General features: G+C 37.6%; 1 protein-coding gene across 3 annotated transcripts in view; it reads right to left on the minus strand.

Moving 5' to 3' along the window:
- Positions 1-18088, minus strand: part of DEK (DEK proto-oncogene) — a 45078-nt gene that overhangs the window by 26107 nt on the left and 883 nt on the right. For 2 of the 3 annotated variants that reach the window (XM_048940680.1, XM_048940679.1), the window contains exons 2-10: positions 17840-17986; positions 15831-15932; positions 15222-15331; positions 12334-12428; positions 11723-11843; positions 10806-10988; positions 7685-7817; positions 5910-6058; positions 4680-4748 (exon numbers count right to left, since the gene is read on the minus strand). In XM_048940680.1, the coding sequence (XP_048796637.1) occupies positions 4680-4748; positions 5910-6058; positions 7685-7817; positions 10806-10988; positions 11723-11843; positions 12334-12428; positions 15222-15331; positions 15831-15932; positions 17840-17975 (1098 nt within the window). In that variant the 5' untranslated portion in view covers positions 17976-17986. Of the gene's footprint in view, positions 1-3651; positions 3851-4679; positions 4749-5909; positions 6059-7684; positions 7818-10805; positions 10989-11722; positions 11844-12333; positions 12429-15221; positions 15332-15830; positions 15933-17839; positions 17987-18088 lie in introns of those variants that run through there. The other variant, XM_048940681.1, reaches the window with a different exon arrangement.

An 18088-nucleotide genomic window follows, 5' to 3' on the forward strand; every position in this document is an offset into this window, starting at 1 on the left:
TGCCCCTGTGATGGAACACAGGGGTTTCAGGTGAACTCCAGTTCCAATTACTGGATGCACCACCATTTGCTCCTCTCCAGATCCTTTCCTGAAAATTTTCTGCCAAGTTGCTTAGAAAGAAATGAGATTGTCCCCATCTGAAGTGTTACATGGGCTTACTGTTCCCAGATGCTGGGTTCTGCATTTGCTAAACTTCATGATGTTCCCATCAACCCATTTCTCCTGTAAATCAAGGCCCATATCTGAACATAATTTTTGATCTACAACTTCTGGCTACTTGCCCTTATAATTATTTCCAAATTCAAAGACACCTATTTGAAAAGCAAAAATGACATGCTTTCTTAAAAATTTTCAGCAAGAGAAGCACAGACTTTCATTAAATTGCTTATTGCAAGGTTCCAGACAAAATATCCTGGTACCTTATAGATTTCCCATTGTTCTAAGTGACGAGAGCTAAAATAAAAGTAATAGAACTAAAAAAAAATAAAACAAAGCATTCCTGAGATGACTGGTTTTTTTCATCTGGCTCACTGGAAGTTGATTACAGTCAACTTGAACAGGGGCTTGGAACCAGATAACTTCCAGAAGTCTCCTCCAACCTAAAGTGTTCTGCAATACATTTGCCATACAACTTTCTGATTTGAAATCTACCCAAGCGGTCATGAGGTACCTTCTTTCTGAAACAGCATAAAAACCTGATAAGCCTTCCCAGAATTGCCATGCTGACTGCCAAAGGCAGTATTACAAATTAAGCACTGAGCTCCAAAAGGTTTATTTTTAAGCCCTGTTTAGTGGTGCCTACTCTAAATTCAGGCAGATGCACCTGAGCAGCGTACCATGGGTCACCCCAGAACTCAGCTCTCTGTCTAAAGACACGTAGCATCCTCCTTGCACCAAATTTCTACTCTTCCTTTTCCCCACCTGACCCCCTCCATCTTCTTTCTCCTACAGGACCCACGCACTCACTCCAAAGATCAAGATCACTCCTGAAAACAGCTGCTTGTGTAAGCAAGCCATTCAGGTTAATGTCTGCGTTTTTGCAGGTCACCAACCAAAACACTGAATACCAAAGACTTAAGTAAACAAAAGAACCAAACACACTGTAGGCATGTAGGAATTACACTGAAAGCAAATTAAATCAAGAAGTTAGACTGGTTTTTCTAGACTACTATGGTCAGCATATGATCACAGAATCACAGAATCACAGAATCACCCGGGTTGGAAGGGACCCCAAGGATCATGTAGTTCCAACCCCCCTGCCTAGCAGGGCCACCAAACATACATATTCAGATCAGGTTGCCCAGGACCCCGTCCAACCTGGCCTTAAACACGTCCAAGGACGGGGCATCCACAACCTCCCTGGGCAGCCTGTTCCAGGGCCTAACCACTCTCCTAGTAAAGAACTTAATGATCTTGAACTTTATTCAGGGTATGTGCCTTAAACACACTGTTAACTTCTGTGCCTATTTTGTATAGAATTTAGAGCTCTGATCAGCTGTTTCACATCCAATAGCATTAAGAAAAACAGATTTTTAAATGTATTTTCTAGTACTGGTCTCACAGCCTTCCACACAGTGAAATCACGTATCAGCTGCAGCCAGACTGGAATGGATTACCTGAGAAATAGTTCAGACATTTCTCCTCAGCTGAGAACTGCACTTAGATGCAATTAAGATGTTGTAACACAATCTTTTGACAGTTGCCAAGTCCATTTCCATTCCATCATCACAATTCCAAAATGGCAAGGAATGCACGTGCACAATAAATAGCAGCACGCTGTTCCTAAGAATTCACACAGTAAGAAACATTTATACTTGGAGGTCATTTGCCATAAAAGCACTTCCTGACCCAAAAAAATGAAAACTCACTGGTATATTAAAATACCAATCACAAGAAAGTTACATGATTTAAATTACTGGTATTACAAATCCACGTGAAAGCACAATAAAACCTGACACAGGTAACCTAACAGCTTTAGCTGGGACTGCTAGTGGAAGTAGAAGCCCCTAGTGTTTTGAATTCCATAATTAAAATTTACAAAGTACTTTTAACACTCAAATATTTCAGAGGAAAAAAAAAAATAAGTCACAGAGCATACAATTTGAGGTCTTGTTGTAAAGACGTGCCCTTCAGCTACAATCTCCTAAGTAGGGAAGCCTGCTGATGTAAGCTGAGGTAGTTTCTACCAAACGAGATGAAGACAACAGCCTCGTTTCTGTATAATTATTTTTACTATACATTTAAGCAAACGTACCATCAACATTGATTTACATTTTTGAGAAAGACATTTATTGAATAAAAAACCCCGTTACATTCAGCCTTATGAATGATTACACGCAAAGCAAGTCAAAATAGGTGATGACTGAGTAGCCTAACTGGCTGAACATTTCCAGAACTTAGATTACTCATGAACACTTATTTCCCAACTGTACAATAATAAAATGCAAAAATATGCTTCTTCTTGCCATTAATACTGTAGTCAAAGGGATTCCTTGCTTTTGGCATTAATGGCAGCCCACACTTCAGCATCAGTTGTTAGTTGGCATGTTAAGTGCAGGACTTTCCACATGAGCTACAATGTATTTGGAAAACAGAAACCAAAACAGCAGAAACAGATATGCAAAGAGTTCACTTTGATCCCAAAAGCCGTGGGTCAAAGTTCAAGACTGCAGACTTAGGAGTACCAGCACACACGTTGAGGCACTGTGGCTGAGGTTCAGAAGAGAGCTCCCATACAATCGTGCAGTAAAGCCCAAGTCAGAGCCCCCACTGGGGGCTTCCAAAGCTATCACACCTCCTAACTGTACATCATGGATATCCACTTCTGAGACATCAGGCCATCAAGTCCAAACACTAAAAGACTTTTTTTTTTTTTTTTTTTTGCAACGTGAGATTTGAAAAAAGTTTCCTATAGTCTTTACAGGGACTTTATTTATAAGGTCAAGCCATTGAAACAAACGTATCTGTAGTCTTTGTACAAAATTAAACACTGAAAAGCTTAAGTATAAAACTACAGTTTCATTTCTGTACAAGATGGGAAAAACATTGTAAAACCTCAACTCATTCGTAGTTTAATCAGACTTCTGCATCACTTTCCATTACAGCCTCACTGCTGAACACTGACATTTCATGTCATAAATCCTCTAAGATAAGATTAAAAACTGATTTGCACAAAAGAAATCAAAAATAACTTTATATACACAACAGAAAGCCTTTTAAGAGTACAAAAATAACATCTATATGCCAATTAGTTACCATGCTTTGACAATTCCAAGTGCCTAAACATGCAAGACAGTAATGACAATCTAGAATAATTCTGCATCTGTAGAATGTTTCAGACTATGAAAGACATTAACATGCCATTAACTCCTGTTCTTTTTTAAAATGGATATATATTCAATTTTTTTTTTAACCAATAATGCAGTATTCAAGTCTCTGCATGTATGTCCACAGATAAACAGCTTTCATCTTGATTTTTAAGTCTTCTGCAAGCTAGTAATGCAGACTAAAAAGCTGTGATGGTTCAAATCAATCTAATTATTCAAAGCAATCAAAGATGTACAAAAACTATAAAAAAGGGAACACTTATTACCATGCACAAAACTTAAGAATGTTCAACTAAAATGTGCATCAAATGCATGTTTTGTTGGGTTCTTTTTTTTTTTTTTTTTGCTATAAAAAAAGATACACGACACAATTTACATTAACACTCTTAGCATCAGATCAGCTTCTGACTAAATACCACAAGGGTAAGACACATTCCTTTTGCTGGTGCCTATCATATCTTCAAATCCACGGAAACAAAATCAGGAATCTTCAACTTCCCAGTCAAATCAGATCATGAAATCAACTGAAATGAGAAGTGCATTAGTTTTCTCCTTTCTCAACTTCTACCTACAATGTACACACTGCCTCTCCTCTAGCATCAAGAAAATGCACTCAACTTTTGCTGGCAGGGAAGGCCAAGAACATCCCTCCAGCAGACAGACTGCTCTTATGCCTTTGCTGATAACACAGCACAGCATGTAGATGTAGCTATTTTCTAGACAGTCACGTATCATTTCAACACCTGCAAATGAACCTACAAGAAAAAAAAAAGCCTCATAGGCAGCTTCCTAACTGTGTTATCAGTGAAAAGGGGCAAATACAGAGAAAAGCTCTCTTCATCCAATTTCCTTCTCTCATTTGTAGAGCTTTCCAGTCTACGAAGCTTACACCACCTTTGTTTTGTTATCAGTGGTCAGTGCACGATTTACAAAGCAACTCGCAGCCAAAGCTGCAATTGGAAGAACATACAGCCTTCAGAGTCAAGTCATCAAAAACTAGGAGAGCTCTAATTTTAGTTCTGCTTACTAAAGAAACTCCAAGTAGTAATGACATGCTAAGAAAAAAAAAAGTCTGGACCAGTTATTTTAGGAAGAGGAATACAGAAAAAAAACCCCCAGCAACCACAAAACAAACAACAGCAACAAAAACCAATAACCAACAAAACCACTCAACACACCCCACGTAAGGGGAGCCAAAAAAGAAGGGCAAAAAAAAGCCAGTATTCACGTTTATCAAAACAATGAGGTTTGGGATGCTTCCAACACTACACAGGAGGCTATTACAACTGGTGTAAAACTATGTCATGCCAACTCCTATTAGACTTGGAAAAATGTTTCTGAACAATTCTTTACCTCTTTGACTGTTTCTTTAATGAAGTCTTTCCTGTCAGATAAGTCATAACTGGGATAATTCTCATACACCTAGAAAAAAAGAATTAAAAGTACAACCTTGAGTTACTTCCACTCAGTGTACTTTATGAATAGAAGCTTAAATAAAAAGAGAGCAGAAAGCAGTGCTGTACTTCTAGCATTCCAAAACTGGCAGAACTCCCTCTGTTAATTATGGAAAGTTACTTTTATTTCCCTGTCCTTATTTTGACCATGAAATCTACATCAATTTATTTTTTATGTTTGGTCACTGACTAAAATGCTACTGGCAACACACCAACAAATTGGAATGCCTAACCTGCCATGTCAAGCAAACCCAGAATTCTCCAATGTTTGTCCTACACATTTGCTAAGCAGACAAATACCTTCTTAAAAAAAAATAAATCTAAATGAAACCTATATAAGGTTTCAAAATAAATGCCTACTTATTTTTCTGTAATAAGTGGAATTGTCATCTTCCAAGTTACCAACATAAGCATCAATATATTTAAGTGCAATTCTACAATTACTCTCTGGTTAATCATCATGAATGAGAAGTGAAAGGATATCAAACTAATTAAACAACAACCACCACCACCACAGCAAATGCCAATACTGACAATGAATGCAGCTCACCACATTTCAGACTTATCCTAGTGTAAGAAGTGACCAGGTAGCAGTGCTGTCTGTGTGATGGTCGCTTTTCCCTTTCCCACCCACACTCCTCCTTGGCTCCTGTCCTGCAGCTCAATGGCTTCTTTGCTCACTTTATACAACTCATTAACTCAGCTGAAAACTATGCACTTATTCTGCGTTGACAGCACTGAACAGACTCAAAGGATACAAAAAGAGCAAGAGCAAGGCAAGCAGAAATGTGCACAGAGCAGCACAGTCCTTCCCTTTTGACAGCAAAAAACTGCTGCACTGGTTCAACAGCTCTAATATTTGCACCTTAACACACAGCAGTTGCTTTGAAGGCAACAGCACTACTTTCCATGTAGCTATTTTTGATTTAGATTTTCATTCCCCTGTGGAACATACAGCATTGCAGACCTTAAGATTAAGCCCTGCTATTAGTAGCTGTTAGTAAATAAATCAAGGCAAACCATTTTGTTTCGTTGTGTAGACTGTAAGCCATAGCTTACAAAACAAGATGAAAAGTCAACTTACAGACAGCTCACTGTCCCCCCAGAAACTGCTAAATCACCTGCTTACCTCCTTGCAGATTTGTTTCATTGTGACTTCCTCCAAATTTGCATTGGCCAACAATTTCTTGACAGTTTCCTTAATTTCTTCATCCGTGGGTGGTTTCTTCAGCTTTTTAATTAAAGGTTCATTATCTGAACTATCCTCAGATTCGCTTTCTAAATATGAAGAGTAATTCAGATTGTAATAAAACATTTTCAACTTGCTTTCATTCTTTTTCCAAAACAAAAGCTATCAGAACATTTGATGCAATGCTCACCCTTAAAATGGATATCTTGCCAGTCCATCATTTTATAAATAAAGCTAATGCTGTCAGTATTGCACTTACTTATGTATCTGCACTACTGTTTGTTAACTACCAGTTTACAAATCAATACATACTCTAGAAAGTATGGATCTGTTTACATTCATCTATCAAACAAAAACAAAAAGCAAACCAACAACATTTATGACAAAAATTCAATACTGAGACATTTCTGCCCTAAAACAACACTTATTTGCTTTGAAAAGGAGTTCAGATTCCTTTTCCTAATGGTACTGCTCATTAGAGTCTCATCATTTTGCAGTGCTGTAATACCAAACATGCCATCAGAAACACCATTCCAAAAAAAAAAAAAAACCAACAAAAAACAAACCACCCCCAAAAGCAAGGAAAATCATAAGGGAAGTTAAGTGAAAAGGCACAGGACAGTCCTATAATCTTTTCCAGCAGAAAAACACCAAGACTGAGTGACTCCAGCATACTGCTATTGGCATCCTGTCTGAGAATAGAGGCACTAAGTCTAGATAAAGAGCTTGCAGAATGACCCACTTCACATTTCAAGTTTTGTACTGTGGACGTAGACTCAAAACAGAAATGCAGCAGGAATAAATAGGAAACTAAGCCCAGACTATCTAACACACAAATACACAAAGCACACACCTAACATCACACACACATTGTGGTGGTAAAATGAAGTGTACATGCACACAGTCAATCACATTGGTGCCATCAGAAAACTGAAAAATATTAAGTTCAGCACAGGCTGCCTAACAGCTGAGAAACAAGGCTGTGAAAGAAGATGAGCACAATTTTTTATCCGAGAGTTGTTGTTTTCTCAACTTACTGACAAACCAGTAGTTAGTTTGAACTGATTTCTCTGTGAGAGCACACATATTCTGGTGCTGGCATTAAATGAACTGTGCTTGTAGTAAACGGATATAAGCTGCATTCGTAATGCTGCCACTGGGATGGCTTTTTAACTCCAAGAGGGTCAGAGAATTGAAGGCTATAAAAAACCTCTGGAGATCATTTGGCTGAAGCTCTTCCTCAGAACAGGGCCACAGCTGAGTGGGCTGCCCTACGCTGCATATACATGCATTTGTCAGATATAAGGAAAACAAGAGCAACAGGATGCACGTGGAACACATATCTGTGTTGTGAATATCAAGCTGCTGAATAGGAGACAGAATGTTGGATATATATTATATACCCATCAATTGTAAGATTGAAGTTTAATAGAACTTCATGATGCTCTTACAACAGAAGACAAAACCAGGCTGATACTTTAGATGTACAGACAAAAATGTATATAAAAATTCTATAAATATAATTTATATAATTAAATAAAATTATATCCAAATCAATTTTTTTCTTTAAATTACCAGTGCGAGGAAAGAAACTTCAAATCCATAACTCAGCAAACTCCACTTTCCTTCACAATTAGGTAAAGAAGCCTGTCTTCTAATAAGTATCTCTGTTAAGCTACAAGACGATGCATGATAAAAGATTCAAAGCCGTTTACCTTTCCTAGAACTGTTCTGATTCTTTTTAGTAGTGCTGCTATCCGCCTTCTTGACATTAGCACCCTTCACAGTTTTCTTGGGTTTGGAAGTCACCTTTTTAGATTTTTCTCGTTTAGATGCTCTTCTAGGGGGCTATAAAGGAGAAAATGGAGGATTAGAACAGTGGTTCCTACTGAACAACCCATACTCCTCTTAAGCAATGGAAATCATCCCTTCTGTCAGCACGAACTATATCAACAACATTAATACATTTTACTAGCACTATCTACTTCTAAACCATGAGGTGAAAACGTTCACATTCTCAGGAATTTCATGCTGCTCCTCTATATACTCAAACTGTAAACTTCTGATTGTGTTTGTAATCTAGCTGTACTGTGCCCCTCCATTTGCAGTTAGTTATCATAGAACGGTTTGGGTTCGAGGGAACCCTAAAAACCATCTGGTTTTGGACCCCTGCCACAGGCAGATGCCTTCCACTAGATCAGGTTGCTCAAAGCTATGGTTGCTTATAATTAGCTGAAAAATTTCAGAACACAACATGCCATGCCTTTAAATCATTTCTACATGCTGTACTTCACTAGGACTACACACAGCAAGTTCTTATAGCACAGCTGAGAAGAGACACATCAGCTGGCCCATAATTTGTCTGAATATTGCAGCTAGCAAACTCAAAGAAAACTGCACTAAGTTACCACCAATAGAGAAAAGTGGGAACATTAATTCATTGTGTGCATGTATACATGCATGGCATTGTTATCACAAACTAAATGTGTGCTTAACACAGGCTTTTATATAGAACTTCTAACGAGGCTGAAAACTGCCCTCACAGAAAGTTTTGACGAGGATAAAACCAGACTTCAGAGAAGGAACACCATGAAACAAAACAACTAACAGTAATTACTAAATTCATCATTCCAATTTCAATTTTAAATGGCAGCGTAGTCACCTGAGCTATCACTATTACACAGTAACATCTAAATAAGTTCATACAACTTGTAACTACTTGTTCCATTGGTATCTGGTACAACCCCTGAAACTAGCATTCAGTAGAACAGAATGTATTTCTTTATGCTGGATTGCTCACTTACAGTTGCTATTATAGCTATACAACTGAAAAGCAGTGTTGTTAAGTGAGACCTCTGCTGCTTAACATCAGAAAATATACTCAGCAATCACCCCAAGTGTAACTAAACTCGCAATTAGTTTTTAAGTTCCTGATAAAGCTCCATCACTAGTGACAGAATCAGAGGTTACAACCAGCAGACATATTTAAGCTTCAAAAAAATTATGTTCCTTCAGCATACAGAAGTATTCCAGATATCTTTTCCTTCTGGGTACATAAGATCAAAAAACAAAGCAATAGAATACTGTTGCAGTCAAGAGAAGCTCATCACTACTTTAGCCTGAGATTCCAAAAGAGCAGGGGAAACACAGCCTGTAGTTTGTTAAACGTTATATAATCCTAGCCTTTTTTTTTTTTCTTTCCTTCTTTATGGTATAACCTTAAAGCTCTGCAAAGGTAGACATTTTCCACTTCACCATTTCCTATATTCAAACTAATTTGGCATACGAGCACTTGCATGATAATTACACTTTTATTCCATGCAAGTCAGTTTCAACTTCCAAAGTCTTCAGTGTACACCAGGTTATTGCCTGGAGGTCATCAACTCCTCCTGCCTTTTGAAAGAAGGCAAAGACGACTCCGTTAGATCAACAGAGTCTACTTTTTTTTTTTCTTAAATAGCTGAATTCTTGAGAAAGTTTCTAAAAGCAGATTCCTGCCCCTGAAAGCCATGTTTCCTTCCCTCACAGCAGGAAGACTGTACTGCTGAAGAGACAAACAAATATAAAATTCACTTGTAGTATTTTGCCCTCTTTTGACTCACTATTTGGGGGAAAAGAAAGATGCAAACTCAGAATTATGTTTGTTTTATGGAGATGCAAAGAATTTCCTTGAAGCTTCTTTTTAAATTAACATGAGAACCTCTGAAATGTAAAAGCGTTTGCATTAATGGTTCAACTTACATACAGCAGCTTTTCTATAGCTCAGACTATTTACTTAGTCTGCCAATCCTGCACTTCAATAGAGGGAATGCAACCCAAGTAAATAACTGTCTCAGTTTGGAGTCAAAGGCTACGTAGGCCACATAAATAATTTCCTTTGACACCAATTAACTAATTGCTGTTTGTTCTATGGCTTTGGTTATGGCTAAAAAGGAAGTCCCACTGAAAAGAAATTACAGGATGAGATGGAGCCTGTGGTTCCTTTCATTTCTTTCTTTCACACTTCAGACATATGGACAAAACCAGTGGCATCTGCACCAGAGCATTTTGTGCCTGTTCTGTTAACTACATTCAGGACTGAAACTGAATGCACAGTGGAAGGCTTTTCTGGATTTTTTTTTTGTTTTGTTGTTGTTTTTTATCTCTCTGATGTTATAGAAGACTGAAATAAGTTTCAATGAATATACAGCAGAACAGCAAATAGGGAGAACACTTTGTAAAACACAGGGATCTCCGTAAGGCTGCTTGTTCTGTTGCCTCCTTTAGCTCTACAGAAGGGCTTTTGGGCTACAGAAGCCCAAAAGAGAAATCAGAAAATAAGATCCAGAAGAAATGTGGAACCAAGATCTGAAAACAATGCAGTTAGTTGAGTCAGGGACCTGTACTCACCTCAGAGTTAACTTCTAGGTATCCAATCAAACCCTACATACACAGATACAAACACCAACATACTCTCACTGGAAAAGATACTGAGAATTTACTATTAAAATGAAGATTACGTTAAATAAAACCTTCACAGGTGATGTAAGAATCCCATCAATTACACTTCAAATTCTGACTGCCCTAATCTGACAAGCAGCAAATGGTTTTGTACGGGTGTATGAACAAAAATGAGAACCTTAGTATTATCTTATCAATTCTCTAACCTTAAGGCACTAAGAAATCAAGATCTCTCTTATAAGTTTTATACATGAAACCGTTAATTTAGTAAAACATTAAACCTCTCCAACCTCACATGTTCCACAAATCAACAATTAGTAGCAATCACTCTGACAAACTGCAGAGAAAAGTTCTTAGCCCTATGTTGAAAAAAAACAATGCAAGAGCCCTCATTACCTCTTCTTCACTTTCTTTCTCTTCTGAAGAATCATCCTTTTCCTTCTTTTCATCTTCCTCACTGCTGGATTCATCTGACAAGATCTCTGGACACTTGGTGCGTTTCGTTTTCCTCGTTGTTCCAGTACTGCTGCGTTCTTTCTTGCCACCTTTGCTTGGTGTCTTCTTGGACTTCGGCAATGGCTGAAAGCCAGGGATGCAAAAGAATGCAACAGAATGCAAAAGAATGTTTTAAAGAAAAATATAAATTCCTTCAAATAATAGTAAAAAAAAATAAAATAGTAAGTACAGAGGTCTGCATCATGAAAACAAAAAACCAGGCCAATTGTATGCGCTATTCTTATACCACATTTTGTGCTAAGAAGAAATTCAAAGCACAGGGATAAATCAGAATAAAATGAAACTGAATTTCACTTTTAAGCTAAGCATCCCCTTCACTCCCCTAATCAAAGAAATCTTCCACAGTTAGGGATCAGGGAAGCACAAACAAGGAAACTTTACATTACCCATAAAAGTACACTTTTTCTTCTAGCAGCAGATTAGCTGACAACTCTTGAGGTTATACAAAACTGCATTTTGTTGTTACTCAGACTACCAGCATCCCTAAGGCAGCATGCTGACTTGGTACATACTACTTCTCAGTGTTTGCTGCAACTAAACTGAAGTTTCCTGAGCAACAGTCTGACTAGTTTGGCATTGCTTACAGATTAAAAACCGACTGCCATTATGTGATACTACTGTGTCTGTTCTCTTCCACTCAGCCACAAAGCAGATGCTGCCTACTGGAATTTGGGAATGGCTGTCCCTAATTAGCTCACATATTAATCATGAATTCTGTTTAGTGCTTTGAAGCATAAAGGCAGCTGCACTTTTTTGCCAGGACAGAGTTCTCAAAACAAGCATAACCTGCATCTCACCTTGCCTGAAGACTTTGGATGCATTAAGAAGTTTAAGATTCTGGTTACCAGCTCGCTGTTGACTCCTGATCTTTCCAAATCAAGAACTTCACAGATACTTTTCAACATTGCATTTCTAAATCTGGAGAGAGAAAAAAAGGAAGAAAAAATGCAAAGTATTTAGTAACACATTATAAACGACAGATCAACATTTAACTGATCTATGCCTACAACCCGACATTGATTTGTTATGACCAGATTTACTGCTTTATATTATTTTCAAACCCTTTTCATTCCAGTTACAGCCAATCTGCAGCAAATTTTTCTGTTAATAGGGCAATAGCTTATGTGGAGAAACAGTACAAACAAAACAAAAAACATCACTTTGTTACACTAAATGCTCCAGATCATTACATTTATCTCACAGCAATTCTAGGAATAATACTGTGCTTTTAATATACATTAAGCAAAAATGGGTTTTGATTCTGAAGGAGAAAGGTTTTAAGGCACAGTGAGATGAAAGCTTGCACCACGAATGGAGTGTAATGTAAATTCTGTAAAGACAAATGTTGCAAATAAAAAGATGGTACAGCATGAGTCAGACTATATGAAGCAGCAATGGAGATCATTACTTTTTTAACATCTCCTCCTTCTTTTTGTATTGGTCACTTCCTTTTTCAAATGGAAACCCGCTGAACTGACCCACATTCTTCTTTAGGGAAGCAACCTAGAATAGAACACAGATTAACTTCTATTACATGCAGCTTAAAGGACTTCATCCAATTATGTTTAACTTCTCATAGAAGAAAAATCTGTTCTATCTTGCAGCTTACCGTCGATGAAAACTAGCAGCTATATAAAAAACCCAATGAACATTCACTTCTACATCTTATGCCTCTGTTTTTCTCATGACAGCTAAATTACAACTAAGTTCCTGGGATCTTGGTAATTTAATTTCTTTTAATAACTTGCATGGAAAAATCACCTGCCGTTTGGAGCTTATAAATAATACAGTACATGCAAAACATGTTTGTGCAACAATGATCACAGGAAGCCTGACGTTCATCTCTTCTTCACAAAAAAAGTTTAAAAGAAACCAAAAATGTTATGAGATGTTTATAATGTTACCAAGTACAACCTGCAACTACTTTCAACAATTTTACAGATCTTCTTTCTGGTGTTCCTCCACTAGTTTAAGATTTTACCAGTGCTAAGCTCCTTGTGTTCTACCCAGTACCTATAGAAAATCTGCAGATGTGTCAGCATGTTTTATTAAACATTACCTACTTTCTGAAGCACATATAGAACATGCATACAAAACACCATCTGATTTCCTTGACCTTAAATGGCATTCTGAAATCCCTACAACTCTGATTAAATATGGTTTTCCATGAACTCCTACTGGTATTTCCAAATGGTACCTACTTATATGCAAACATATTCACCTCTATTCTAGCTCAGAGGCACAGCTTTCACAAAAGTTATGCAAATACAGTCAATCTTTAAAGTATCTGATCATCAGAATTTTCTGGGACTAGAAATATTTTTATATATATTCTATAGTTAGAAACCACAAATTTGCTGTTAAAAGTTCTGTAAATTGTGACTCTGGTCAATGATGGACATACTTTGTTCTACAAGACAAGGCTCTAAATTTATCAGTGATTATCACTTTAGGTCAGGATACAAGTGCTACAATAAAAGGTTTAGAAAGAGAACAGATACAGTTTTTTAAGAGAGAAACTTTCCACGACGAACAGAATCTTGTAATCTCACAGTATGTTGTCCAGCTATCAGTCACTTTAGCAAGTGATGCTGCCTGATTTCCCCAAGCAACAGGTCTCACAGGAGCATCAGAACTCTGCAGGAAACCAGAAGGCTGCCTGAATAATACATCCAAGGGCAATTATCTGTTATTAAGGAGCTAAGACAGCAGGAATCTATGTAAGCTCAAAAACAGCGTGAAAAATGTTGTTTTATTACATGGATCATCTGTATATAAGATAGAAAATTATTTGTATTGGTATTTATTTGTAGAACAACTGAGGCTGAAGTAAACTATTTTGTCTTAAGTAATGCAAGCACTTCTGTCTAACTCATAATACTGAAGAGTGTTAAATATCAGTTTCCAATCACATTATTTTGCACGTAATTCTGAAACTGCTAATAGTCGCGTGCCCATTAGCTGACTGTGTTAATAAGCAATTTACTTAGTAGTTGGTGATAATTGTTACTGAGCTGTTAGTGCCTTAGTGACACACTACATAGCCAATAAACGTTATGGACTCCTCAGTCAGTTACTCCTCAGATCTGTGAGCCATAGGAGGAGAGAGGGATTCACAGTACCTCTACCAGAAGATGATATAAAAGCATCACTAGTTTCATAAATGGATGCAGTTTCACAACTTGCACTAAAAATCCAGTTTGATCAGAAAGCTACATGGTTGTCATTCCACTTTTCCCATCAAATGATGAAATTCTACTGCAAAACAATCCAAATGTCTGTATACAGAGCCAGAAATACTTGATTTGTTAACTGACACACCAAATAAATACCAAAATTCAGAGATTTTAATGAATATACACTGTTTTTTTCCTCCTGAATAGTTGAGATCACAGACCTTCACTGTGTCATTTAAACAACCACAGCATTTGCAGCAGTGGTTTCAGATATTCTAACCATCATTTGTACTTGTATTACTCAGTTCCTCATTTCTGTGCTAGCTGTTTAAGTTTCTAAAATGCAAGAGCTTAAAAATAAAGTGCATTGAAGTGATAATGTTGAATCTGCTTTAATTACTCCATCTCCATTTCACTCCTAGTAGCAAAGAAAATGGGCCAGATGTATTCTGAAATTTAAGGCATGATCAATCGTATGTAATAGGCACTAAGAACTATTTGCTATTATGGATCGAGTTTGATCCTTGGATATAAGAGAGAGCATATCTTTTTTTTTTAATTAAACTTTCAGTTCAGTCTTATTTTAGGCAAATATGACAAAATCACTTATTAAAATGTTACGTATTGACATACTTTTGCTTTCTATTGCTTTGTGGAGAAAATGACTAGGTAGGTAGCAATGTAGTGAAACCCACGAGTGCAGGTACCACAGAATAAATGAAGCAGTAAGACACAGCTGTATTCAAAGTAACTATACAGACTACAGTCAAAATATTCCATGTACATCAGCAGTTTTAGCATGTCAGCCATGAACTATTGCAAATTCATTGGCATAAAGTGATCACTAACCTGGAGTGGAGAGGAAGGGGGAAATCTACATTCTATAGGCTTACAATTCAGCATCCCTCTCCACAAGATTTTCAGAGTAGCTTACAGAAATTAGAAGAATTATGGGCTCGAGTAACTATTCCTTTGGCAGTAATTTTCAAGAGTAGTTTGTAATAAATGACACTTAAGTAGATCTATATGTGCAAATGCAGAAGAAAACAATGCCTATAGGATAAACTTTTTCACCATGCATGAGAATTACTAGTTATACAGATAGATTTTAAGTTCTCACAGTGCCTGGCCTGTTGTAGAGGAGTTTGTGCAGGTTCCGAAGTTCATCTGTCTTCTTTTTACTCAGAAAGAACTGTATCCTTTCAATTTCACAAAGTTTTTGTCCTTTTCCTGAAACAAACAAAAGAAAAAAACCACAAAGAAATCACCTTCTTATTTACCCATCTGTTCACAACTTCAAATATCCATCTACCTATATATTCTATCTATACATATTTTTTAATGTAAAAGAAGTTATTTCTGCAGAGCATCAAGTCAAGTGTTGGGGAGGTCATTCCCTATCAACTAGGCACTGATAAGGGCTTTTTTTCCTTACTTGAAATTACCTGTAACACGGCTAACAGACTTGGCATTTCTTTTTAGTCTAGATGTTCCAACAACAGTGGTAGCTAGATACTGAAAAGCCTATTCAGATTATATAATTTCTATTGTTTAATGTGACCTTGTAGGATAAAAGACAGTTTTCATATAATTATAACAGCCTTACTGCTCGGAAACGCACAGTGATTCAGTTAAGTTAGGTCTCACCTACAAGATAACAATTTGATCTTTTGAGAGGTTTCATCTTCATTTCAACACCCATAATTCTTACCTGAAAGGACAAGCTTACCTGGTGTAATTGTAAAAGGCTCCTTTTGTAACGAGGACACTTGCATGGTCAATCGGTCTACCTTCTTTTTCTCCCTTTTTCCTTCAACAATGAGACTCTTTTCTGCAAAACACAGGGTGTTTTTTTTTCTCTCATTATATCAGCAACTCCACTGCAGTGATAGGCAATACACCTCTGAATCATTGCAAAAGCAAAACAAAAAAGGGTAACAATATAACCAAGCATTATAAGACTTCCAAACCTTTGGATAAAGGTCGATAGGATTCTACAGAGCTGTAGATCTGAGTCTCTGGTCCTTAACTACAATCCTACATCCAACCTATCCTTGAAGGTGGACAGTGGACATTTCCTAAAGGGATCTTCATCTCACGATGAAGATGGCATCTCCATGCATTATCAGAAATCCAGCCTTCTCTCCTTTCTTCACCTTTCTAAGGTACAGAGCAGATGTTACTTGCGCTGCTCATTCTGTCCCCTTCTGCTCCAGCCCCCAGATGCACAGCTCTACTCCAGTTCTTTACAGGAAAGCTAACAAATGGGCAAAGGGAGAATCCAGCTTGCTTGCAGCCTCTTTCTCTTCCCACCAGTGGAATGGAGAACACATAGCAGAATGCTATCAGTAGAAAATGCAGATACATAAGGATAGTGGTACTGTACCGAATCACACACAGACATGCTGTGCAGCACTCTGCAGAGCACAAAACATCTTCCAAACTATCAAGAACATTATTACAAATAATTTAATATAATACTTCTTCCTTCTACTGGAAGGAATCTGTTCACAGTAAGCAGTTTGAAACTAGATGACCTTTAAGGTACCTTCCAACCCAAAACCATTTTATGAATACGTTTAGATTGGCTTAATGGATACATTCCATATAGCTACTTTAACAATACTACATCAAGAGAAAAGCCTCACTGTTTCACAAACATGAATACCTCATTGTAAGATACCTGACCTCATATCACATATCACACTTTCCTTAGCACATTGTGTTGCTCTGGCCTTAACATAGAAAAGCAGCTTTATAATGTGCACAAACATTAATCTGGACACATACCTGGTGAGAACACAGCAAAACACACTTGTGAACAGACAATCAGCTGCTCGTAAAAAGCTAGTTCAAATTACTCCATTGTTCTTAAAACAGCATAACCTTTCTACTACTTTTTTCTAAAGACAAAGCTCTGCTCCTTTAAGAACACAAAACCATCAGTGACATGGTTTTCACTAGCCATACCACAGCTCTATTTGCACAGATGTTTTCATTTGCAAAATAGTTGCCTAGAGATTTAACACCAGCAGTTTTGCATAGTAGTTCCTTCATCGCATCTCCTATGCCTTCACTACCCTCTTCACATACGTGATGCAGTCTATCTTGCTTGTCTCTTCAACATCACCATGACTTCCGCTGGTAAAATAAGTCACATGGAATTCCTTCACCACTACAAATAAGTTGTGGCACCCAAAAAAGTAATTATCAGTTGGTAGGCAAATGATAGCTGTATTATTCTAAAGCAATGCCAGGGTTATTTCCACTTGTCTATCTTTTGCAAGTGTGTATTGACTCAAAGTGTTACTGGCAAAAAAAAAAAAATAAAATTAAAATGCTCAATTTTCAGATAATGATTTGATACAGGATGATATGTCTTAAAATCTCCAGAAGTTTCTCCAGCAACAAAAAATCCCTAGTGTACGAACTGAAAATGCTGGTAATCCCTCCATTGTTTCCTAAGGAATATAGTATTGTTATTTCTAGTCTTGTCTGTTTTAGTCTACTGGAAAATGATTTGTGATCCATGAGATGTACAATTGCTGTTAGGAGATGCTGCAGTACAATTGCCCGTTGTGGATGCCCCATCCCTGGAAGCACTCAAGGCCCGGCTGGATGGGGCTGTGAGCAACCTGTTTTAGAGGGAGGTGTCCCTGCCTATAGCAGGGGTTTGGAACTACATGATCTTCAAGGTTCCTTCCAACCCAAACCATTCTATGGTTCCATGACACGTACCCTTTTCTTCCTCTTCCTCTTCTTCCTCCTCCTCATCCTCCTCGCTTTCCTCAGCTTTGCTTTCAGCCTCAGCTTGTTTCTCATCTGCTTTTTCAGATGACATCGTATCTTCTTTAGAGGAAGCAACAGCAGACATGGTGTGCAGTTCTGTAGAAAGCAGTGGGCAGAGCCATGAGAACACAGCACCCTTGCAGAAGCTGCGGGCGTTCCCATGTTTGAAGACACGAACTCAAACACCCTGCTTATACG

Source organism: Lagopus muta, chromosome 3 (assembly GCF_023343835.1).
Source record: "Lagopus muta isolate bLagMut1 chromosome 3, bLagMut1 primary, whole genome shotgun sequence".
Classification (NCBI taxonomy): Eukaryota; Metazoa; Chordata; class Aves; order Galliformes; family Phasianidae; genus Lagopus; species Lagopus muta.